General features: G+C 44.4%; 1 protein-coding gene and 1 long non-coding RNA gene across 13 annotated transcripts in view; one reads left to right on the top strand and one right to left on the bottom strand.

Moving 5' to 3' along the window:
• Nucleotides 1-24,908, top strand: part of ston2 (stonin 2) — a 28,294-nt gene extending 3,386 nt beyond the window's left edge. For 3 of the 11 annotated variants that reach the window (XM_088647494.1, XM_088647493.1, XM_088647488.1), the window contains exons 2-7: nucleotides 2,728-2,931; nucleotides 3,589-3,768; nucleotides 8,278-8,472; nucleotides 15,958-17,820; nucleotides 20,882-21,084; nucleotides 21,774-24,908. In XM_088647494.1, the coding sequence (XP_088503620.1) occupies nucleotides 2,835-2,931; nucleotides 3,589-3,768; nucleotides 8,278-8,472; nucleotides 15,958-17,820; nucleotides 20,882-21,084; nucleotides 21,774-21,857 (2,622 nt within the window). In that variant the 5' untranslated portion in view covers nucleotides 2,728-2,834 and the 3' untranslated portion in view covers nucleotides 21,858-24,908. Of the gene's footprint in view, nucleotides 1-5; nucleotides 1,380-1,450; nucleotides 1,575-2,727; nucleotides 2,932-3,588; nucleotides 3,769-8,277; nucleotides 8,473-13,514; nucleotides 13,714-15,957; nucleotides 17,821-20,881; nucleotides 21,085-21,773 lie in introns of those variants that run through there. The other 8 variants (XM_088647492.1, XM_088647489.1, XM_088647497.1 and 5 more) reach the window with 6 other exon arrangements.
• Nucleotides 9,319-21,793, bottom strand: LOC148653021 (uncharacterized). 2 transcript variants are annotated; one of them, XR_015941580.1, is made up of 5 exons: nucleotides 21,654-21,793; nucleotides 20,039-21,353; nucleotides 11,734-12,292; nucleotides 10,159-10,353; nucleotides 9,319-9,813 (listed from the first exon to the last, which is right to left on the bottom strand). It is a non-coding gene; the product is annotated as an uncharacterized LOC148653021 (long non-coding RNA). The 2 variants fall into 2 exon arrangements; XR_015941579.1 differs by lacking the exons at nucleotides 9,319-9,813; nucleotides 10,159-10,353 and having other exon boundaries at nucleotides 10,383-12,292.
• Nucleotides 24,909-25,022: the final 114 nt, after the last annotated feature.

The following is a 25,022-nucleotide window of genomic DNA, read 5'->3' as shown; positions in this document are numbered from 1 at the left end:
CTTTTATGTTGTGTTAATGGCACCACTAACATAGTTACAATGCACCCCCTCTCCTAAAAGAAAATAAAAAACATTTAGAAGTCTTTTAAAAGCCCTTACTTAATAGAATAGTATTCTGAATAGCATTAGTCTCTTACAAGGAAAAACAAACAAACAGATTTTTATTTAACACAATTGTAAAAGTTTTATGAACACACTTTGTCCTCATTTCTCTTAATTGCCAATGTTGAAGTAACTGTTTACTTAGCTGGTCATAGTTGACATCTCTCCCAGGTCATTCTGAGGCGATGACTCTGCAGTCCTGACCAGCAGCTCCCTGTGGTGGATCTGGCACGGAGTGTGGAAGAGCCGAGGGAATGATATTTGGACACTCTGTGTCCAGGAATAGAAGACCGTGTCGGGGCTCCTGTGTCAGTTTGATTGAAGAGTTTGCCGAGTGTCTCAGCCTGGCATCTTCTTTCTTTGAATTTAAATGTACATGAAAGAAGACAAATGTCAAGTAAATGAGTTAAAGGAGGGCCTGCACAGTAGATCATTGTTTGGGGTCCCTGCCGAGTTTCTGTTTGGGGATTTTCCAGCTTGGGCATGGTGACAGACAGATTGCCACTGAGCTGTTGCTGCACAAGGCCGAGTGTTTAAAAAAAGCACACAGTCTCACTCTTGACAGTACGTAGACATCAGATATTGTTTTAATGGTTTAAAATCAGTTCACCTGAGTTATAATTTGAGATCTTTATTTCCTGTGTTGGTGAAAATAATGTGACATCTTATACCCGGATTCTCTTGGACTCTTTTCCTGCGTTTGTTAATGAGTTAATGTCAAGTGTATTTATTTCTGTAAAGCTGAGCTTTGCCTGGGAAACAGGAAAGAGAGTGAAGTCTATAAAAGTGCAGGCTGTGTGATGTCATGCTTGTTCCCAACCCGGAGCCAGAGAAGCAGCATCTGTGAGAGCCCCCGGGACTGGGAATGGGCTTTCACAAACTCGCATCAGGGTGTTGACCACACCAGAGCCTGCCAATTGAAAAACACTGCAGGATTGTGTCAGATAATAGCCTGAAAGCCCAGCGAAGCTGGTCAAAACAGAGCTCGTGTTCAGGGGAGGGTGTGTTCTTGAAGCACTATGTAGAAAACTTTCGAGCGTCCTGCGAAAAGGCCAGATTTCATGCTCGACCGACCCACGAGCAGGACTGTATCACAGCTGCTGCACTGTTCGTTTCTGCTCCAGAAAGTTCATGGCGGTGCTTCGTCCATGAGAGGCTTTAGGTTCTTTGTGAGTCTCTGAGCCAAACGGAAGTGTTGTGTGAACAAGCGTGAGGCAGAGAAGTGGGATCGGTTACAGCCGCGGTTCTTCGTGCTGTGGTTGGTGCCGGGGATATCGGTAAGAGATGTGAGGCAGTCGGCTGCGTGCTGTGGGTGTGGTGTCTGCTAAAGATGTTTTTTTCTTCGAGATGCTTGGTGTTCCAATGAATTCCTGTGTCGATGGCCAGCAGCGCTGTCTTATTTGTGAGGGAACCGTGAAGCAGTATTCAGAAGGAAACTGCTGGAGTAAATAATGGACCAAGCGCAAAAGCGGGTGAGGAATATTGTTTGAAAGTTGTCCGTGGTCAGCAGTCGTGATGGGTTAACTCTGTTTCCTCCCGGCCTGCTGCTCTTGCCAGTCGTCCTCGCTGCCCGCGCTGCTGGGGGTGTCTGCTGCGTGCTGTTAGCCAGGAGAGCATCGCGATGCCCTGCTGCACAGCGGAGGCTCCTCCACGGCACCACCGCCCGCGTCCGACTTCCTACTGTCTCGGAAACAAAGGCAGAATGAAGACCTGCTGTTTACCACCCTGATACAATAAGTCAAGGAGCACTTCCCTTCGGAGAGAGCTCCCTTTCCTCTCTGGCAGGAGGGGGCGCGGACAGTGTCCTTGGGCTTCTCGCTCACTGGGCGAGAGGCGAAATCAGAGGACACGCACTTGCAATATGTCACCCTCTTTTACAAAGGACAAAAAATCTCAAAACTGTCGACACTCGGTTGCGCTGGATGTTCATTTCCTGCTCAGTGGTATATAGGTTTTGTTCATTTGTTTTATTTATTATAGTATCATATTGCTTTTGCAGGCGGGTGATTTTGTGCTGAGGCTGAAATCACATCGGTTGTAATGAGGGTGTCTGGCTCACCAGTGATCGGGGAGAAAGTGTGGGAGCTGGTTGCCAAGTGATCGTTGTGTTTTTACTATCGCCGCAGAACGGGCAGAACTGTGATTGGGGAAAGGTCCCCTCCTTACTGTAAAAACTGTTTTCTACTGTTTTCTCACTCAGAAAACTCAAGTGTGGTGAACTTTATTTGTAAAAAGTGTTTAAAACTGCAGAGATCAGTGTTAGTATAACAGTGGTCTGCCTCAGTTCCCAGAGCACTCAATTAGATGTTCTTCTGTCATACCAGTTAGTGATTAAGATTGAAACCAGGACCCTGAAACACACAAACAGAAGTGAATTTGTAGAAATTAATTCTCAATAAGAGCACGATTGGAGATTAATTTTAGGATAAGGCAGCAATTAGAAGCTCAACGTCTCATCCTGACTGAACTACAGTCTCTAGAGGCGAACAGTTTGGCTGATCCTGCATGAGACGGGTTTTATTTTAAAAAAGGTTAAGCTGAAAACTCAGAGTTCTGTTTATTTACTTGAGAGGGGAATCCGGTGTTTCTGGCATTGCGTTCTAAAGGGAACTGCGTCTATCCCAGCAGCTCCACGCGTGACCACTGTGTGTTCTCTGCCACGGGGAGAGGACTGAGCCCAGGAGGCGTCTGCGGGCCCGGCTCTCGGAAGCAATGCCCTGCCGTAACCCACCATGACAGCTGTGGGAAGAACAGGATCTGGCACTCGGAGGTCGGACTGGGTTTCCTTCAGCGATGAGCTTCCTCCGCCTGCGCGGGGACTCAAGAGAGGTAACAGTCCGGATGTCACTTTGGATATTTAAAGCATACAAGTGCTAGACCCAAGTGTGCTCTACAGTATGGTATGGTATGTCTTCCAACTTTTTTTAAATTGGATGCGTCTGTTGCAGGCAGTTAAGAAAGTGTGTGTTTTGGTTGGTTAAAAACAGTGTGCCAAGTACTCTTCGGATTCCCATGTTCATTTACCTTGCACTGTGCGTGTGCTTCGTCTCCTTTGTGTGTGCATGTTACCACCACTGAAATGTGAAATTCCCTATGTCCCAGTCAGGTACCTTGTCAAGTGCAGCTTTTTAGTGCAGGAACCTCAACTCCTCGTACTTATTTTTTACAGACAGATCAGTTTATACTTGTGACATCTTTGCTGTTAGTGCATTCGTAGGATCCTAGGGAATTAATTCCCTTATATTACCCTATAAGATAAAATAGGGATATTATTTATAAAATACCTTGGAATTCTGTTTTTCTTAAAATGACTGAACATGTTTTGTTGAAAAACGTTTTCCACTATTTTTGTAGTTTAAAAGATTAGGTCATAGTTCTGTCCAATCCTTTTAAACATTAATATTAAAAATTGCATGAATATATGCTGACCTGTACATTGCTGATCATGCTTTCGAGTGTAATATGAGAAACCCACATCTCCTTCAGATGGTCACCATGTCCTGCCCCAGCTGGCTCCTGACCCCGCCCCCCCAGAGACCCCGCCCCCGGGCGTGGCCCAAGGGGGTGTGGCCTGGCAGCCGGACCCTGCTGTGCAGAAGCATGTGTGGGTCCAGTTCGAGGACAAGGCGTGGAGCAGCCCGGCGCCCTGGCGGCCACAGGTACCAGGTACGACAGGGCCAAGCACCGCGGTAGTGGAATAGCTCAAGAGGCAGGTGCAGCAACATTTACATTAACCAGGAGTGACAGTGAGGCATTTATTGTGCTTCTTGAGATATGAAATATTCTCATTTCTGTTGTCTTTTCCCCCCAGAATAAAATCACTGTTAATGAAACAGCTGAGAGGTTTATAGAGAATTGTCCAGATTTTAATTCTGGATTAAAAATGGTATTCATTCATTTCATTGAATGCATTTAACATCAACTTACATATTTCATTGTCTTCGGTCGGTAAAGACATCCAACAAAACAAGTGAATCTTTCTTCTTTTGCACTTTAATACCACTGGAGTGTTTTCCTCTGTTATCTTAGATTTCCGTACTTGTTACAGCTGTAACGTATAGAGCTGTGAACCAGATTTGTTTGTTTTTGTAGAGACCATCACTCTTTACTCTGAATAATTAGATGTCGTTCTGCATTGTTTTCAATGCTTTCTGCCCTGCTGTTGTTCGTTCCAAGGGCAGCAGCACTGAGTCGTCCCGGGAATGCAGGAGAGAGGGGCAGTCCTGCTCTCTGCAGCCTCAGGGGATTTAAATGCAGGTGGAAACAAAGCCGAGTCCTTTTCCCATGGTCGTGCGCTGGGCCGCTGGCAGCCTCCACATGGTGTGAGTGCAGGGAAACTATTTTCATGGAAATGGAAGCAGAAGAAGCCCAAGGAGCTCTTGAAATGTATAGAAAAGTGCAGCTCGTCTCCATTAGAAAGACAAGATTCCAGCCACAGCGCCGCAGTTCTCCGAGCTGATCTTCTGGGTTTTACTGGTACAGATGCACAGATAAAGCAAAACCCCAATTACAGTGTTTCCTCTTGGGAAAAATCCCAACTAACGTGAACAAGAAAGGGTCTAGATAAGTGGGTAAATGAGTGGAGGCCATCAGCACATCTAGCCCATTTATTTAGTTGCTAATAGCTAATTGATGCTGAGTTTTAATCGAAACGTGTGCCAGGAATGCACTCGGACTTTAGTTTTTGAAATGTGAAGTGTTTCTGACCCTGAGGCTGTACCGGTTCCCCGTGCTGTAAATTTCACACAGAAGTCGTCTGTCTTGCATAACTGAACGTATGAGATTACCTAATGATTTAAACAGGGCCTGTAATACAGTATAGGCTATGTTATGTGCGGTAGAAGACAGTGTTAAAGTTACTTACCCAGATTCGAGTAGACAGGCACCCAGGGGCAGTGAGGCTGGTGCTTTTCCTCTGTAATCTCTTGTTTGTGGATTTCCTCTCAGCCCCTAATGAAACCTTCAGCTATGCAACTATACATGTATGTAACTTGAGTTTTCGTTCACCGGGGCTTAATATAGATGAGGAATCGTCAGGTTGTGATTTATAGAATCACATCTCTTTAGCGATGCTGTCTTGCATCTGCAAGGACTTTTTCCACTCATGCAGTTTCTTCAAAAAAATATTTAACAAAATGGTTGATCAAAACATTTCTAGAGAAAATGAGCTACACTGGACTTGAAATATTATATGGAAGTGAGATTGGTGACTTATATTTCTTTTGCACCTTTATCAAACTTTGATATGAAATCGTTCATTCCCATTTGGTATTCTGCGCCCTGGGCAATACCAGATAACAGCATTTGGTAAATAGGTGTGAGAATTACAAGTATCTGAAATGAATGTTTGTACTTCAGTGTCTCCACAATTGTAATTAACATGAAGTTTGTGTTACTGTATTAGGTTACTGCATGACATAGTCCTCAATGTTAAGACGATATAAAAACTCTACTGTAGACATTTAAGACTGGTTGCCAAAGGCAGTGTGCTGAGCAGTCTGCAGGGTTACTGTGGCCATTGTTAAGGAGAAAAGATGTTGTCATGGTGATTTAAATAAATTACCTGCGTTATTTAATTTGCTGATGAACTCTGAGCTGGTTTAGTGTTTGCACTGGGCGATTGCGCAGTAAATGGAATGGCACACAGATGCATTAAATCCTGATTTAATTATGTGAGGGAAAAATGCTTTTTTGTGTTCTATTAAAGTGGATTGAGAAGAAAACAAAAGCACTATAAGACATGTTACTGTTTGCATATACACTGCTGTGCGAAGGTTTTAGGACATTTGATGTTCTACTCTGCTTCCTTCTTTATGCATTAACAGTCCTGTGGTGACCTACTGGAAATGTAGTCGCTGACAGTTATTCCTAACAGATCTGTATTTTGTTGTACAAAAAGAAGCCTTTTTGCTTTAAGGATAAGAGAGGATGCAAAGATGATAATGAATCAAACCAATCTGACAGGTAAAAGTGATGGATTGACTGTTACAGCACTATATTGTCAAGCGTACCTTGAGTTGCGATCAGGTTTTTGAACATCTGATCAATGTGAGTTAGAGATGCTAAGTGACAAGCTTGGCTTCTTCTTTCCCAGACTAAGCTGTATTAATAAGTCTGAATTGATACAGTAGTAGAGAAGTCAGTTATTCATGCTCAGAACACACATGTATTGATTCTGTTTATGATGCCTCAGATCTTTGCACAGCAGCTCAGTCTGACAAGATGATATACTCTTAGGATTGCACTGTGAATTCGCCCTCCTCCGAGATACACGTGCCATTGCCGTGAAGACAGAACTGGAATGGCGGTCGGATGTGTTTCGGTTGCCCATTTTTTGTCTGTTTTGCTAGATTGTACATTAACATGGGGATTTTCACCTTTTGCTCCACAGCAAAATGTGCTGTCGCAGTTACTACTCATATGTGTTAGTTTAAAGTTGTCATCCTAGGAGAGGTTGGAGGATGAAACTGGACGATTTTAGTGTTTCACTTTAAACATGTGAATAGCCCCCAGATTTTATGATGATACTTCACTCGCTCCTCACAGAACCGTGCATACAGTATGTATATAATGGCTGATATTGACACAGAAGTCTTACAAAAGTGTTCCAAAGCATTGAACTTTCCCTTGTGACAAGTCTATACTGTTATTGCCAGGAGTCTGTGATATTTCTCATACCAAACATAGACATTTGCCATCATCGCGTTACACTCACCTTCGGTGTGGTCAGAGGGGACAGGGGAGTTCTGCTGGCATTGCCTTCCTCTGTGATGATGTTACTGTTAAGCAAGTAGAGACCCATTTATAAATCTGGAAAAGACAAGACCTTGACATCCTTTACCGCCACAGTAATCTGGACAGCATTGTCTATGACTAACCCTCCTGGACTTTTATTTCAAATTAAAAGCCACATTTGTTGTATGTTGTGCATTACAATGCAACTCAGGTTCACAGTTTGCAGGATGAGTCTAAGCGTCGTGCGTCCCCTGTTGTTACTGATCCAGTGGAGCAGAGGGTGGCTTGCCCTGTTCCCTTTCTTCATAGCCTTCACCCACAGCTTGGCATGAGGCCTTCTCTGCTGGTCCTTGTGCCAGTGGAGAAATGAGCAGGTGTAGCGGAGCTAGTTCAGATACAGTGACGTCATCGCCCTCCCTGCGCGTAGCAGGGACCTCAGCTGCCTGGGCTGTGGGAGGTCTCCTTTAGCTCATGCGGATGGTTCTCTGTGGCGTTAGGCCGGAGACCCGGGTTCGCGCCCCAGGTGCTGCGGGACGAAACGGGTAGCGGAGGGCACGAGTGTGCGGGACCGCGACGGTCACATTGGAAAGGACAAGGAGGAGAAGGCCTGTCCCAAAGGCAATGAAGCAGGTGGTACACCAGCCTAAACAAAATTAAAATCCGACATGAATGCATGTTGTCGCTTGGTTTAGCTTCTCTCTACGACACTGAGGGGCATGGTAAACTCTGCTGGAGTGCAGCACGATTTCCACCATGAACGCAGGCCACGCTCTCACTGAGGGTGTGGGCCAGGTGCCACAGGCGCTCTGTCACTGCTCGCAGCACAGGAGTTTCCTCTTTGCTGCTAACGTATGACACCGGAGAAGACGTTCCAGAAGCAAACAGATTTGAATCCAAGGTCTTATCTTCTGGAACCTCTGCACGGTACAGGCCTTACAGGACTGCTGTAACCAGGACGACTCTGATGTGTTACGGTGAGACCCCTCATTATAGTCTAGGTTTTTAGATTTCAGATAAACATTGCGGGACTTACCAACGGGAGAAGTCATTTCGGAATAGTTGAGGGTATGAGAAGAATCGTTCCTTAAACGGGACCCGCGCTCCTGCTTGGAATGTGCCTGCTTTAAACCTGCTGCCGATTCGGAACGTGGGACCCGAAGGAGCATCTTTCAAACGCTGGAGGGAATGATGGGAAACATTACTGAAGTGTGCAGCACAAAGGGGAGAGCTCTCTGCCTTTGACATAGTTCTGCACGAAACTTGTTTGCCTTAGTGTGAGGACTCCTAAGCGAGTCCGATGTGTATTGTTTTTACCCAAGCGCCGTCATCCACGAGATTTCGCACTTCGGTCGAAAAGAAATGACACCAGCGCTCCTCGCGTCGTCCGTCTCTGCCGGGGAAGAGGGCGCCGTGCTGACGGGCCGAACTGGTGTTTTCCAGGCTCCTCCGCGGCGGTGCCCAGCCGGAACCCGGTTTCCTCCGCCAGTTTCTGGAGCGCCGCTTCCTCCTCCGACAGCAGCCCGACGACGCGCTCCGAGGAGCCCGGCTGTCCGAGCGCAGGGGCCTCCTGCGCTGACCTGTCCTCGCTCCCGGAGGACGCCCGCAGCGGGGCCGTGTCCCGGGCCCACTCCTCCAGTAAGTGTAGCGGGACTCCGCCAGGCCGTGTGGGGGGTCATGGGAAAAGACCCATTGGATAGCCAGCCGCCAGATCACCCCGCAGCCCCCAGCTGGCAGCCCGCTGGAGCTCAGCAGTGTGAACCTGGCCAGGACCTGGAGGGGAGACTCCCGGGAAAGCTCAGGTTGCTGCCGGGAGAGGGGTTAATTGGGTCAGTAGGGGGGCGCTCACCCTGCGGTCTGTGTGGGTCCTAACTCCCCACTGAGTGTGTGGGGAGCGTACTGCCACCAGGTGGGGCTGCACACTGGTGTTGGTGGAGGGGTTCCCCATTACCTGTGCTTTGAGTGGAGTGTCTTTGAGTAAAGTGCTTTGAGCGGAGTGTCCAGAAAAGCGCTATATAATTGTAAGGAATTTATTATTATTACTTGCTCCTTACCTTGATGATGGACTGTCACATCTGATGGCAAGGCTGTGCAACCAGAGCATGTGTGAAAGACATGACTGAACAAACCCATTCTGCACTTCTGGCTGTTAGACCCAAGTAACTTCAGCATAACCTATCTATATGTGCTGCCTCTTTCAAATTTACTTTGCGCAGTGAGTCAGAGGGATGTCCGTCACTCCCTGCCCAGATAAGGTGACATGCAGTATTTACACAAGAGGGTGGTAGGGAGGTAGTCAGGATTGACAGGGTTGTCAATCCCTGGGAAAACAATTCCAATTCCAAGAGCTGAGCTGGCTGTGCTCACATTTTCACCTCTCTCTTGCCTCAGTCTAATTGAAGTTTCATACTGAAGTCTGCAGCTTTTAGTGCGCTTTCATTAATTTAGCATTTTTCCGTATTGCTATGTGACCCACTTTAATAACTAAAATTTGAAAACAATTCATCGATCCAGCAGGAAATACAGACGCGGCAGGTTTACTTCAGAATTCATACCTGCGAAAAAATCGACCAGTTAATACTTATCCTTCAGTTCCTTTATTACCACTTGTGTTTCGACGCTGACAGTTCCAAGGAGATGAGATTAGCTGTAAGGCAGTTTGACAGTCTTAACTGATCTGTGTTCATTGAGCGAAGTGGTTTTCCAGATGCGTGCCGTGTGCCCGGTGTGTGGCGCCCGGGTGGGTATTCATCGTCTCGCAGGGACGCGGGGCAGCCTGCCCCAGGGAGGGGGATAGTACTCCTCGCTCCTTGCTCCTCGCCAGCCGCTCCTCTCCAGGCCTGGTTTTACCTTGTGAACGTGCACCAGCTGCCGTCTGCTTCGCACTGTCACAGACTTTCTCACTTCCCTTCTAGCTGCTGGGCTGCACTTCTGCTGGGAGATTTCAGGGCCTGTCGTTTCCTGGCCGCTGGTTCTGCCCTGTAAGGCGTGTGAATAAAAGCCGTAAGATCGGTACTGCTGACTCAAGCTGCCGGCATATAAGGAGGGGAATTTTGTACAGCTGGTAAAACAGATTTTGTCTCGTCTATGTTTTCAAAACAGAATGCAGAAGGTGTTGGACAGCAGTTAGAATTCATCGTTTTATCGTGCATCTTATTCGGAACATCTAGTAATTGCATCTGTGATCAGCGGTGTAGGCTGTGACAATAGGGTCCTCACACAATGACCTGGGGTCATGCACAGGTTGCAGTCAGTTTGTCTGGGGCTGACTCTCTTAACGAGCTCGCGGACATAAACAGACCTTGATTGATTGGCGAGTCGTACCTGCTGTGCCTTCCTCAAGGACAGGACCATGTGCGATGGTTTTGCTCTCTCCAGGTGCTGCGTGTGGGCAGGCTTTCTTTCTGCAGCCAATGGGTTGTTTCTGATCAGGGCTGCTGTGTGTCTGTTACAGTATGTGGTCGGTATAATGGGCTGAGCCACAGCCCCCTCTGTGAGTTCAGCGTTGACTAGGCCTTCCTGAATCAATCAATCAATCAATCAATCAATCAATCAATCAAAGTTTATTTATCAAATGCACAACAATACAGCATGCAGCAGTAGTTGCTGGCAATGAAATGTCTTTTCATCGACCTCACTGGGGGGTTACAAAATAAGGTTACATAATCATAGATAATAATGCAATAGATATTGAATAAAATAAACTCAGACAAACTCAGACTGCCATTGCCTCTTGGAAAATAGTACGTTCTGGTTTGGACTAAAACTCTGTAGCTTAGTGGAGCCTTGGCACAGATAAGGAATGTTCAAGGTAGTTAGAACTTGGAGAGCTGCCCCTGTTGAAACCCATTAGACACTATCTCATTCTGTGGTCTTCAGCTGCTATCTGCTTCCAAGGGTACTCTGTAATTTCTTCACATAAAAGGACTATTTTCACATTCTAATGATTATGTTTTAAGTCACATAAATATATTATGCATGCTGTCCTCTTCCATAATATCTTTTTAACTACATCAGCAGTGTGAAAGCAGGAATATTGCTGATGTCTAGTGTGGGGTTTAAATGAGGAGTGTCTGTCCTTAATAAAAAAATAAACCTACACTGGTTCTGAAACACTGTTATTAAAACTAATCTGTTTTTCAGGAAAGTCTTAAAGGCAATCATTTACTGAAGTGGCTTTCTTGTTGATTTACTCCTAAAACATAAATGTGTTTTTTTTATATAGTAACAAATTCAAAAGATGGCCACTGTGTTTTTTGAGAGAGTTGCTGCATGTTTAGTTGTGGAAGGCGAATGAAGTCCAAGGCAGAGTTTGTGCTATTTCAGAGAAAAGATCTGTCTCTTCAGATGTTCCAGCGCAGTTCATGCGGTGCTAATTGTGAGGGAGGACTGACAAACAGAATAGAGTCTTGAAGGCTGTGAGAGCCCAGACCGGCCAGCTCTGCAGCACAGCCCTCTGACGGACACTGCAGCTGTGTTGGGGAACAGAGTCTGCAGTCTGAAACCTGAAAGCAGAACTAATGCAGTAAACAGGTGGGGGCTCATTTCACTGGCAGGGATTAGATTTGTAAGCTAGAGCTGGCCGAGGGTGACTGGACAAGTTGTAGCAAGACATCTTGACAACAACACCCGTGCTTTGTCAGCATTTCAATACCTTCGGTTTCCTTGCTAATGTCTGACCACAGTCAGACCACGGCAATGTATTTAAAATGCGTTACACTATGTGGTCTACAGCATCAGAAACAAAACGCCGACAAAAAAAAACAAATGCTAAGACCAAGCAAGCAAAGATTTAATATCCAGACATAAAGATAAAGTGAAAATCTAGAAACGAATTGAAAATGGGTTGTTAGAATGTACCTGGTGCATTATATGTATTTCATAACAAATGAAAATTACCTTTTGCATGGCTCCTAACGCCCCAGGCACCCTGTACCATCCCCATCTGCGCTCACATTCTGCTCCTGTGAGAGCTTGTTTCGGGATGAATGACTACACTCTCCCCGGGTTCGAACAGGCCTTTGTTGAAAGTCATAATATTGCTTTAGTGTGTGTCAAGACAGTAGATCTGGGGGGTTTAGTAATCCTGGTTTTCCTGGAAAGTCGTTGCTGTAATGCTCGGTTTCCAGTCCAGAATGTTCAGCAGTTAGCTTTGAAGACAGACATCATCTTACAGGAAGGCTAAGAGGGTTGTTGTCTTTCAGTCAGAGCTGGATAACATTCGGCAGACCCTGATGGGCACGCTAGGGATTTTTATTTCTGTACTTTTTGTGTCTTACCACTCCTCCAGTGGTGAAAGAAAGGTTTCCTTCTTGTCGGAACAATAGGATCCTGTCTCTACCTTGTTCTGTGATTGATGTCTCCTGTTGAGCAAAGGGCTCCTCCGCAGAAATTCAAGCTGGTGAGGTTTCAGAAGGGGGATGCTTTACAGCACAGGGAAAGTCCTCTTTGAAAGCAGCTGTCAAAAGAAGGCAGAGTACTGTGAGACAAAAGAAACGTATTCAATCTTTCAAATTACTTTTAGTCTGTTAAATGGAGAAAGAATGCTGTTGTTGCCTATCCCCCAGGGTAAAAAATATGTAAGGGAATTGCAGTTCATCTAAATAATGTTTCAGATTTTAATACTGCTGACTGTTGCTACTGCAGCTGATTCACATTCTTAAAATATTCAGTGAGCAGTGTGTATCGACAGCTTGCTTAACCACATTAGCATTTGGCTCTGTGTCTTCAGAGGCAGTCTGGGGTTTTGTCATGGCCGCTGCACAGCAGAGACAATCCCCCAGTGTAATGTGGACCCTGTTCCACCGGGCTTCACCACTTTGCGGTACATCAGTCCTTAGAGCTCGCCTTGACAGGCTGACTCTGTTGCACTACATCGTGGATACTCTCTCTCAGCATCGGTAATCTGAGGCAGGTTGTCTCGGCAGCCAAGAGGATAAACTCTCTGCTGCCCGTTTTCCATAAATTCAGCCATCAAATGTTACTCATGTTACAGTGCCCTGTCATGTTTGTGCTTTTTATGTACTTCAGTTTTGACTGTCTTTAGCATTACAAAACAGTGAATGATCAGTAGATGCACTCGATATTTTTCAGGTCTACTTAGAGTTAATTAACACCTCAACATGTAAAATTAATTGACATAAAAACAGCTTATTAAAGAGTTATCTTTTCGACCTGGATGTGTAGTAAGTTCCTACTAATATAAGTTAATCTTGAAAAAAAATACATGAAATAGCCACTCATTTGTGAGTGATAACAGGAGGCCACTTCACCTTGTGATTTGTGACTATTGCTGACCACGATACAGTGCTGGAAATAACGCTTTATAAACCTTTTCCCTACAGTTGGCTGAAACTGTACTATAATGTACTGTAATGTAATTGTAATGTTTCAGAAAGACAGTTGCAGTTACTGTATTGATATGAGTGAACTTATTGTGAAGCAATACACTGTACTCTGTGTATGCAGTGTATGTGTGCATTCACAGCTCATTTTGTCCTCATCAATGGAGAAGGCACTATACCTTCAAAGTGAAAGTAAAGGCGAGCTCAAGGAAGTTGAATCATTCCTCAGAAAGTCTCTTTCTGTGTGTCTTTAGTCACTCCCAGCACTGTCTGCTCATTTTCTATGACTGCTCCGCGACCCGACGCACACACATCTCCCCCTCTCTGTTCCTGGGTGTGTCGGATCTGCCGTGTGTGCTAACCTGCAGAGTGCAGGATCAGCCCTTCCCTCTCAGACAAGCAGCCACAAGTTCCTCTCAAGTGTGCACAGTGCCTACTTCATCACATGACACACTGCTGCACCATGGAGCTGGGGCTTATTTCTCAGGCACTCAGACTCCACAATCTGCTGGGCTTGGGGCCTCATTCCTTGCTGGTAAGTTTCCATTTTCCTTCCAGCTCCTCTGAAAATCAGTGCGCCTGTGATTCCTAGATTGGCACACTGTCCTGATTTTGAACACTGAGCTCTTTAGGTCCCTGAGGGGCTCCACTGGGCTTGGGCGAACTTGTAACGTGATCTGTGATCTGTGCCTCCTCGAGGGCTGTGCCGGTTCTGTCGGAGGCTGTGCCGAAGTCCAGCCTGCGGGATGTCATGGCTTTGTCTGGGGTAGACTGCAGATCAGATCAGATCAGAGCAGAAAGAACGGAGAAGCGCAGAGTAGCTGTCATGCCTTTTCTTATCTGTATTTCTGAATCCTCTTCTTTGCAAGAGCTTGTTAAGCCATATAATTAATCAACGTAATTCATTAATTCGTTTGCTGATAACAAAGGTCTTTTTTCATAAGTTTTACCAGGCTGTGAAATGTACATTTATTAATGAAATCAATGCATTTTCTATTCTGTGAGTGTTTTCTTTTTGATTTAGGACAATGTGTGTTTTTTTGTTACTTTTTTTTGCTAATGTAAAGCACGAGTTTCCCAGCATTTTTAATTTTTGGAGAGATCATCCAAGTACTCCAAAAAAAAGTGCACCAGGGCCTCTGTTGGACAAAAACACAATAACAGTCCTTGCAGAAATACAAGTGCTCCCTGCGAGAGACCAAAAAAGTTTCTCAATGGATTGCATACCAGTTCAGAGCAAATCTTTGTTCACATAGCTTTTAATGCTCTACACTAATTAAATTGTGAGACTTGTTTAACATTTTTGGTATGAAGCATAGCTTTATGTTAATGCTTTGTAACATTTGGCAAGCAAGGTCTAAATGAGCTGTGGAATGCTGGAGCTTAGCAACGGGTTAAGACTTTAAATTGAGCGTTTGTGGCTTTACTGAACTGGACACTTGTGAGAACTAGCCCCCTCCTGTCGCCCAGCCATCACAGAGAGTTCATGGCGGCAGCAGAATTGATGCAACAAGTCTGAACTGATTTCAAGATAAAAACAAGCTTGATAGAGCAGACACTGTTTGTGTTCGGTTTTATCAATTCTACATTTTAGGTGGCTTTGTGTCTTGAGCTCTTTAAACTTCCGGGTTATTGCCTTTCATGTCGATAAGATCCTGGAGCATGAAGCAACATGCAGGCATGTTTCTTGTGTAGCTCATTAAGCAGCAGCCTGTGCCGTATGTGGCAAAAATAGAGTATCTGTGGAAATAGAGGAAGTATCTCAGTATTATGCAATAAAATTAAAAATACAGTGAAGTGACAATCCAGTGAGCCATTCTTCAGTTTCTTCCAAGCCACTGAGCCTTGACAGCACCGTTTTTTTCTCTGTATTTTCATTAACGTTGAAAGCGTCACAAACCCAGTAGAAGCACAAAGCAGGTGTGAGTCAGAGGTCATGCTGTCCTAGCACTGGAGCTGCTGAAAGAACTGGCTGAACAGCCAATCAAAAGTCAGACCAGAATCCACTCAGAAGAATGCAGTGCCACACAGGATCTGTTCTGTTTGTTTTCTGGTCTGTGCTTTGGAATATATTGGTTGAAAGTATTATCTTGCGCAAAACAATAATGATTATTCTTGCGTATTTGTATTAATTGGTCCCGATGTGGAATAGAATAGAATTTCTACATCAAATGTACAGTATTAGAATGTTTATTTTTTATCATTTATAATTACATAATTTTAGAAGTACATCATCTGTAATTTAATTTGTGAAAAGGTTAAATAGCCATTAATAATACAGAATTGTTCTTTGTCAGTAATATATCTACACATTTTTAAATACATTAAATATCATGTATTCTTGCTTTTCTGCGGAACCTCGGGAGGACGTACGTTAATACTGTACAACAAAACGAAAAAACTCAAAGGAATTTGAAACTGAAGGTGGTGCTGCAGCATTAGATGATGTATCCGCGTTTCAGGGAGATATCAGACAGCCCACCCAGCAGGATTATTCTTCCTGTTTGTTTCTTTATCAACCAGAAATACCTGTTGAATGTCCCATGACTGTCTGTTTATTTATTAGGATCAGAAGGACTGAGATGTGGTGGGAGGGGGGAACGAGCTTGCCCAGCCATGTTTTTGAGTCCGATATCCTGGCATCTTTCAAGACACAGCTGTTGTGTTAGAGATCCTGTGATCAGTTAACCGCCAGCAACCAAACAGGCTCCAGGGACTGAACTGCTTCCTCTCACTGGCAGCCCTTCTAACGGTCTGTGTCTCTGTCTGTGTTTCTCAGACTCTTCTGTCTTTCAAGAAGATGAATATATAGCCATGGATGCCGTCAGCTTGCGCTCCACCCACAAACAAACGAGCAGCCAAACGGGAACAACAACCGCTCGCTTCGGCAGCTGGGTGACCTTCGACGACGATGAAGGCAACTTGGGAAGCCCCGGGACGTCGTCTCTGAGAGCGAGCAGTCTCAACCAGTTTCCGCCACAGGGCGCCAACAGCAACTTCGTCGCCCGAGGGGAGCGACACGGGGAAAGGGAGGGGAAGGGAGGTTTGCTGGACGTGTCGCTGGCCAAGACCAACTACGGGTTCAGTGTGGAGAGCCCGCTGTTCAGTAGCAGCACTCCGGCCCGAAAGAAAAACCCGTTCCTGGATGACGATCTGGCCGATGTTCAGCCGTCTCCCATCAACCCTTTCAGTGCTTATTTTGATAAAAGTGAGGCACAGCAGAGTAATGGATCGCGTCCGGAGAGCTCTCACTCTTATTCATTCAGCTCCCCTTTCTTCACCGGCAGCGCTGGCCCCAGCAAGGAATCCATCTTCCTCTTCACGCCTGGTTTTGATGCCAGCGGTGAAGATGTGTTCGGTAGCGCTCCTCAGAACGAGGCCCTGGAAGATCTTACGCAGCTGGGGATGGCAGACCCAGACCCGCTGGGCAGTCCCACCTTGCCTGATGACCCCATAGATGAGGAGGAAGAGGAGGATCTCCCCTTCCTGCCTTCCTACATGAAGCACAGGGATGGCTGGCCAATGATGTTGAGGATACCTGAAAAGAAAAACATCATGTCCTCTCGGCACTGGGGGCCCATTTTCGTGAAGGTGACAGAAACGGGGTGCTTACAGCTCTTCTATGAAAAGGGACTGGAGAAGCCCTTTAAGGAACTTCAGCTGGACAGCAGCCATGAACTTTCAGCAGCTAAGCTTCAGAACTACGACGAGAATGGTAGAGTTCATACCGTTAGTGTCGACCATGTCGTTTATAAGGAAAGACGGAAAATCCAGCCAAAGGTGGCTGTAGTTCATGCACCTATAAAGGAACAGTTGATCAAGCTTGGAACAACAAATTATGAAGACTTTCTGAGCTTCATGTATGTGGTTCAGGATAGGCTGATGCAACTGCCAGTGGAAATGGACATGGTTTGCTCCAACACATCTTATTCTGAGGAGGTGATACTTGTGGACGTCAGCGACGAGTTTCATGGAGTTGTGTCCAAAGGGGACAACAGAATATTGCAGCAGTTGGTGGTGACCCACGTTCACGTTTTAGCCTTTATTTCTGGGTCACCGTTGTGCAAGATAGGCTTCAACGATATCCAAGTGAAAGGAAATGAAATTGTGTCCAGGCACGACATCATTCCGAACAGCACAACCAGGTGGATTAAGCTCCGAGACTGTCGGTTTCATCAATCGGCAGACGAGAAGGGATTTACAAACTCGAGAATGATTTTCTTTACTCCCCCGAGTGGCTGTAGGTTTGAGCTGATGCGTTTCAGGACGGCCTTCGCTGAGAAAATGCTGCCCTTCACCATGAGAACTGTAGCCACCATCAAGGGGGCCGAGGTGGAGGTGCAGTCCTGGCTAGTGATGTCATCGGGGTTTTCGTCCAATCGGGATCCCCTGTCACAGATCCCGTGTGAAAATGTCATGATCCGTTATCCCGTCCCCTTGACCTGGGCAAAAAACTTCCGGAGAGACAGTGTGATGGGAGAGAAGTCCTTGAAAGCCAGGATTAATAAAAGTGCCAGCTTTGGTTCCATGAGTTCTTCTGGATCAGAGCCCGTGATGAGGGTCACTCTGGGGACCGCCAAATATGAGCACGCCTTCAAGTCTGTAGTATGGAGAATAAACAGGCTCCCGGACAAAAATTCAGGTAGGAATCGCCTATAACTTCATATTGGTTGCACAAGCTCAGGTTCTTAAAGCCCTGTGCTTGGAGATTTTTTTTTTTTTTTTTTTACTTATTTGTAGCCAAGTCTTTCATGGACCGCATCGAGGCAACTGAGTGACCTAAACTTGAAACTCACTCACTTCTTTTAAGAAGTCTGGATTTCTGGTTATAGCATGCTTTACACGGGATATTAGACAAACGCGTCGCTACAGTTGAACTCAACAGCCTATTTTGTCCAAAACCAAAATTATCCTGAAACTCCTCCACCCTTCTCTCCGCGACAGACTCATCTCCTTCTAAATCCTCTCTATTCATTCGCAGATTCTGGCTCTTCACACCTCTCCTCCTGTCCTCCCCGAGGTTGGACACTCTCACCTGCTCCCTGCCCTTTAATGACTACTCTGTCTTTTGTTGCCCTTTGCCCAATTTATCTGCTAGTTTTTCTCCCTCCATCACAGCTGAAGAAGCCTCCACAGCCAAAACATTGCTCTTCTTTTCATTTCAGCGCAGAATAAACTTTTACACATTCCTTTGCAGCTTTTGCATGCTGACACAGCTCCCCACTCAAACTGTTTTAGCCTATTTTGTCCACTGCTGCCACTGCAGTGAAACACTTGGGCCATGTTATTCAGTCAGTGGGGTGAAACACAGCTCAGCCTATGGCTTTTCATACTACCAGTAATGCATGATTCAGTCCTGAGTCAATACCATGGAGTTATCGTCCCGATCTAAGTACAGTACATAACCACCAGGTCAGATGCGTGTTAAAAGTGCAGAAGGCAAGAGCTGAACATTCTGCCCTGTGTGTCTATGAGGCCTTGCTTGATAAATGAGTGATTTATTTCATGTTTAGTTTCTTGCATGAATTCTTACAAATTTAGGTTTTCCCATTTACAACCATCTGGGGATCTTTATTCGTCATCCTTATAGAGCAAATACGCACAGGCACTCTGTCCTGAGGAGCTACAGTCTGGGTCATTACTCAGCTGCTCCTTCAATAACGAGGTGCTGATAGGATCATGGAGATACCTTCCGTGTGTCTAGTTTTATTTTAAATGGTACTTTAGCAATTATCTCATTATTATACCATAACGTGATACCATATGCCATATTTTGCTGAAACATTTATCCAAAACATTGAACTCTTACTACGTTATACAGAGCAATAAGAAGATTTAGTTAATGAGGTCAGAAAGAGACATACTGTAAGTAAGAAATCTCATGCAATAAAAATGAATGAGCCAGATAATACGATTTTAACATCCATCCATTTTCAGTAACTGCTGAGTACAGAGGCCAGAGAAGACAGTGGGCACAAAGCAGGATCCACACGTCGCCTGCCCACTGCGGACACAGACGTGCCGCCGCTCACGCACTCACATGCTTGCACACCCACTCAGACACGCACACGCACACGCTTCCACACCCTCTCACACACACACCCACTCACACGCTTGCACACCCACTGACACACTTCCACGCTCACTCGCACACAAACGGGGGAAAGTCAGAGACGCCAGGTCACTTAGACAGCGTGACAGCATGTCACAGTCCAACAAGTGAGATCTCACTTTACACATTCATTTAATTTCATTTAAATGTGCTTTGATTCTGATTCAGTTGTGATTTGAACTGCTTTCAGACCTGCCATTCAGCGTTCTGAGATGTTACACATTATGTTGTGTACTAACCAAATTGATCTTTGCTAGGGGACATCAAGCTACCGATTAAAACAAGAGTTGTAAAAGTTCAGCAAAAGCCATTATTTAAAAAACTAAAAGACAGCAGAAGGGCTTTTATTTTGAGTTTTTTTTAGCAGCTTGCCAGTTTCTTGTCAGAACTGAATCGAAGGGATAGCTGCACGATGCACCATTTCCTTCTGGACAGCAGGCGCCAGTAACCCTCAGTAGAGAAACAGGCTCTATTTGTCCGAAGTTTCGGCCTGGCAGGACACAAGGGAAGTGGCTGCAGTTTGCTCCTGTTTGTCAAAAGGAATATCTGATTCATGCAGCTTTCTTATCCAAATATGATGACTGTTTGAAATCAAGCTGTGCCTGTTTCATTTGCAGAACCAGTACAATAAGTGATTTAGATACTATGCTTTGTAAAAAAAAAATATTAAAAAAATGTACGAACACTTCCTATTCATGAAGGATGGATACATTTAACTGTCTTTTCTGCTATTCTTTCATGCACATACCTGTAGCGTGTGCAAAGTCGGTGGCAACAGCAGTGATGCAGAATGCAAACACGTGTACTGGAGCAGCACGTGTTGGAAGCAGAGCTTGTATTAATGGCCTCTGTGGTGGTATTCCTCAGTGGCTGTCCCTTCAGGGGTTTAAATCATACATCAGCAGGGCTTCCTCCACCCCTCTATTAATTCATCATACAAAGCTCGGCTGTCAATGTCCATTAGCTCACAGAATCGCAGGCTTGCAAGTCCTTTGTGACCTGATCATTTCCCCCTCGCTTAACAAGGGGGGATTTTTTTTTCAAACCCATGAAGCAAAATAAAAGGCCTTTTTCTAAGCATGTCAGGACAAAGTGGGAGAAACTAAAGAGACATTTCATTTTACCAAACCTTTTAGGAACCCCCAACAAACGTTTTCTCCTTTATCACTCAGAGATAAAAAGTACCATTTTTATTCTTCAGAAAAACAGGGCCGTGATCTACTGTTTCCCCGTGCTCTAAGGAAGAGCTGGGCTTTTTCACCTTTCCTGCTCAGAGGGGCTCTGCACTGGATACTCTGAGTCATGGGAAGTGCTGCACTCTGAAGCGCAGGGTAGCACAGTTCAGCCAAGGCAAATAAAATGGAGATGCCCGTTTCCCTGTCAGTACACGGCGCCCTGGCCGGGTTGTAATACCATTTGCCTGGCTGTACTCCTCCCTTATTCCCTGGTGAAGCACAGGCTGCTGCTTCCTGTGAAGGCAGCTCAGGGTGGTCGGCCGCGCCGCGGCGCTCACAGGCCCAACAGCTGCTGAGCCGCAGGGGCGCGCCAGCGGTTTCAGTTCCTGACCGAAGGCTGCTTGTTTCTTCCAAAGCTTCGGGACACCCCCACACCTTCTTCTGCCGCCTGGAGCTGGGGTCCGACTGGGAGGTGCCGCGCGGGTTCCCGGCCCAGCTGGAGGTGGAGTTCGACATGCCCGCCGCCTCCGCCTCCAGGGCCACCGTGCGCTGCCTGGCGGCGGGGGACCGGACGGACGTCAGGAAGTGGGTCGGCTACAAGGCGCACTACAGCTACCAGGTACCGCCCGCGCGTTGCGTACCACTGCCCTTGCGTCCCTCCGCGCCACAATTCACAGGCAGACTCGTGCCTCGAGGGCGTGAATACATGAATGGCTTCTTGTTCTCACTCCTTCACACCTGCTGCTGTTGAGCCCAAAACAGTGCTGTCGGCAAACTTTCGCAGGTGGCTGCTTGACCCGAAGCTTGGCTCTCGGTTGATAAAGGATTAAAAACAAAAAACAGACACTTTGTTGTCCACTAGTGTGGGAAATCATCTTTGGCTTCTCCCTTAAAGGTACAAAAAAGCACAAGCAAAACATAAAACACGCATAAAATCGCATGAAGTCCATGAAATCACAGCACCAGTACGTAAGACGTAAATAAACCGATCGAACATTCAGTACTGGGGGGGACTAGATTTGCAGCTATTCAATCTAAGTCTGAGTCATCTTCATCTCTGAGTCGAGATGCAGAATCTCGTTGAAGCCAATTTAATCGAAAAAGGAAGGTTTATGCGACAAGACTCGGTGTGTCATGTTTTAATTGCCATGTCATTTGCAAGCTAAATCGGCAATCCCATCTTCTTACCTCATGGCTCTTTGGTCCCATCTAGTGGCCCAGTGAAGAATCGCCATTCACTGTAGTGTTGACCTCTGGCTGCCTCAGTTTTGTGGTGCCCAGTCCCACTTTCCGTGTTTCTTTTTACAGGTGGAAATGGAGCAGAAAACAGATTTGGCGGAGGATCTGAACAGCCTGCAAACAGAGAAACCAAATCGGTGCTCACAGCAGTGACTCTTTCACAGGGACGAAGAGCTTTGCACTTTGGGGAAAAAATATTCAAAAAGGCATCACGTAACACACTGATTTTTAGATAGTGATAGAAATGGACTTTAATATTGTTTTTCCAAAAGGGAAAGGCCTATGTGGTCTGAAAGAGCGACTTGTCCTTGTATTACCTAATTTATTAGCTGTGAGACAGGATTGCCTGCTTTAAACATTTAGCGTTTGGGAATTATGGGTTTTGACAGCTGCTGCTGACGTGTTTATTTTTGGTAATTGATTTTTTAACCATGCAGGTTTACATAAGGCACTTTTTACAGCTTATCAAGCAGTGCTCTTCTGAGAATGTGCTTAGGCTAAAAGGTGCTTAGTTAAAAGGCATCCTTAAGATATTAATGAAAAACATCAAAAATATAAACTTGAATACTAACCATTTTTTCCACAAAACCAGTCTGAAACAAAGGTGCCTTCACATTTGGATTTCACCTAGTTTAGACATAGGCAAGTTAGCTTGCATTGTTTCTACAAAAGTAGTAAAACTGTAGTTTGTATATATCTAAACCAAAATTCTTTGTTGTATGGTTTTCAGCATCTGATTTTTTTACAGTTGCTTTTTTCAGCATTAGGATGAAATAACTGGAATTTTTCCTGTATAAAAAGAGGAAATAAGCGGTTTAAAAATTGTGAAATAACAAATTTGTAAGATTTTTTGCTTGGTGGCAGAGTACTACTGTTATGCATTTTTTTCATGATAACACACAATAGTAGAAATGCTTACTTCTATTTTTTTAAATATATTTTCCTACTCAGATATGTAAACTACTGCTGATCATTCTCATGTCAACGGTTGTTATGTACTGGCCTTCAGAGCAGTATCTATACAAACATTTATTATGCTGTAAAGTAAGTTTTTAATGTTACGGTAATGAGGTTTAATGCTGAGTGTTGAACACCATTTTGATTTGAACCTGGTGCACTGAAGTCTTTATTTAGAACTTAAAATTTGCACCTTAAATTATGACTCCTTTGAAGCAAACACAAAAACTTGAAAGCTTTAATCAACGATGTTATTTAGACATAAAAAGCTATGTTGTAAATATATAAAATTGTATTGCCTTCCATACCAGAAAGACTCAAATAACTTCTAAATAAATTATAGCAGAGGTTGTGTTACATTACTGTTACAGTCTGACTATGGTAAATCACACTGTTGAAACCACAACCTCCTATAATCCTGTACATCAGGGCTTTTTCAGTGAAACTTTATCCAAGATTCAAGATTCTGATTTGTTCTGTGAGGTTAAGGCTGGGTAAACTGCATAGACCAGCTGTGTATTAAAAGACATTTTTGACTGAAGAGTTTTTGTTTGAACCAGGAACGAATACTCTGTGTCTTCCATTTGTGCCTCTATAACCTACTGATCTGACAGTAGCTTGTTTTTTGTTCAGGGCGACAGTGATCACCTTTTAAAGTAACACGCTTGGTAAGAGAAGAGATTTAGGATTATACACATGAAGGAGAGAGACTGAAGGACAAGGATATAGAGGAAACAAAATTCTTTGTAACAAGTGACAGTGATCCGGACTGTTGTGTCTGTGATGGTTAAGTAAAAACTCTGTTCCAGCTTTTGAGTTTTAAACCATTTTTTATTTCTGTATTAACGATGTGAGGCCATAGATAATCCTGGTAATTCAGCAATTAAAAAGCATTTAACTACTGTAAGTTTATAAAGTTTCATTTGGAGAAGAACACATTTGTAGGATTAAAGTCTTTTTTCAAATTTACAGAACTTCAGTTGTACTTTAGCTGTACAGTATTATTTAAAACTACTAACAGTTGGTCAGTGTGAATAAAAGAAAACTTGTACTGCACTTTGAGAAAAAGCAAATAACACTAAGATACTAAAAAGCTATTTTAAATAGTACATGAAATAAAAGTAGCAAACCAAATTTGTAGTACCTGTTGCACTATGACTGTTTTATGTTTGTCAAGTACAGTACATTGAACACGTAGGGAGAACTTCTAAACTAATAAAAACCTTGACTAAATTCTGTGAAGCCTCACATCCAGGTTACTGTAAATGAAGGCAACACCATCGTGTGTCTGATTAACTGAATCAATTGCACTTTTGAATGATTTACAGTTATACCGGATTTAGGTGAAAAAGATTTTTGTTTTAGTTTTTAAACCCTTGGGTTTTCTTATGCTCTGGTGGTGAGAGTGCAGATATAGTCCCGACTTGTCAGACTGGAGCAGAGGCAGAGATATACCACATCTGATGGTCACACCCCCATGACTTCACTGGACTAAAAACTAGTCAGCAGTGCACCTTCATCAGTGCATGAAGGATCCAGTGAATATGTTTGCAGAGCCAGAGCAATGCTCCCCCATTCAAACCATGGTCCTCAAGCAAACATCATCTGTTTGCAAAAGGATCTAAAGGCAGTTTTGCTCAAACTGGAGTTTAGTACTGTATATCAAACCTGTATAGTCCTAATTACTATGAACTCGATTCTGAGCAGGAATGGTCTTTGATCGGTCTTGATGTAAACGGGCAGAACTGTCCCAGGATGGTCGACGAGACACAAGCTCTGCATCCAACTCTAATTTCTGATTTTATTCAGCTGCTAACAGTACCAACAATGTTCTTATGTTTCTATGATGTTCTAAAAAGACTATCTTCCAAGATATGTACAGTATGGAGTTGACTCTTTACGCATTCAGAAAGATTGCAGTCAAGTAATTGGACAGGTTTTCACACATGCAGGTAATTATTCGTGGGTTAATTGACTTTGGTAGCGGTCATTAGTTTTTTTATGCTGCAGTGGCCAGAGAGACCTGGATAATTTAATATCGTGCTTCAATCATACATCTTGTCTTCAAATAATGCAGCTAATGAGACCCATTTCTCTTAAGAAATTGGGGTTTTTTAAATTAATTTATTGTGCACGTGTTTTTGAGGTAGAACTCAAATGAACTAGCATCTGAAAGCTGTACTTTTAAAGATATCCTGCTGTTGCTCCTGTTTTATTCTTTGTGATGGAATAAAAGTTTAAGATACACGTTTCGTATGCTGTGTCGTTTTTTCTTCTATCTGCTTCTAATATTTTTTTTTTGTGTATTGACAGAATACAATCTCAGTTTTTAACACGTGTTCGTCTTTGCAGTGGTACACC

The sequence above is a fragment of the Lepisosteus platostomus genome, chromosome 10 (assembly GCF_059453375.1).
Source record: "Lepisosteus platostomus isolate fLepPlt1 chromosome 10, fLepPlt1.hap1, whole genome shotgun sequence".
NCBI lineage: Eukaryota > Metazoa > Chordata > Actinopteri > Semionotiformes > Lepisosteidae > Lepisosteus > Lepisosteus platostomus.
The sequence above is the reverse complement of the archived record's forward strand: the minus strand, read 5'-3'. Positions and strand labels throughout refer to the sequence as shown.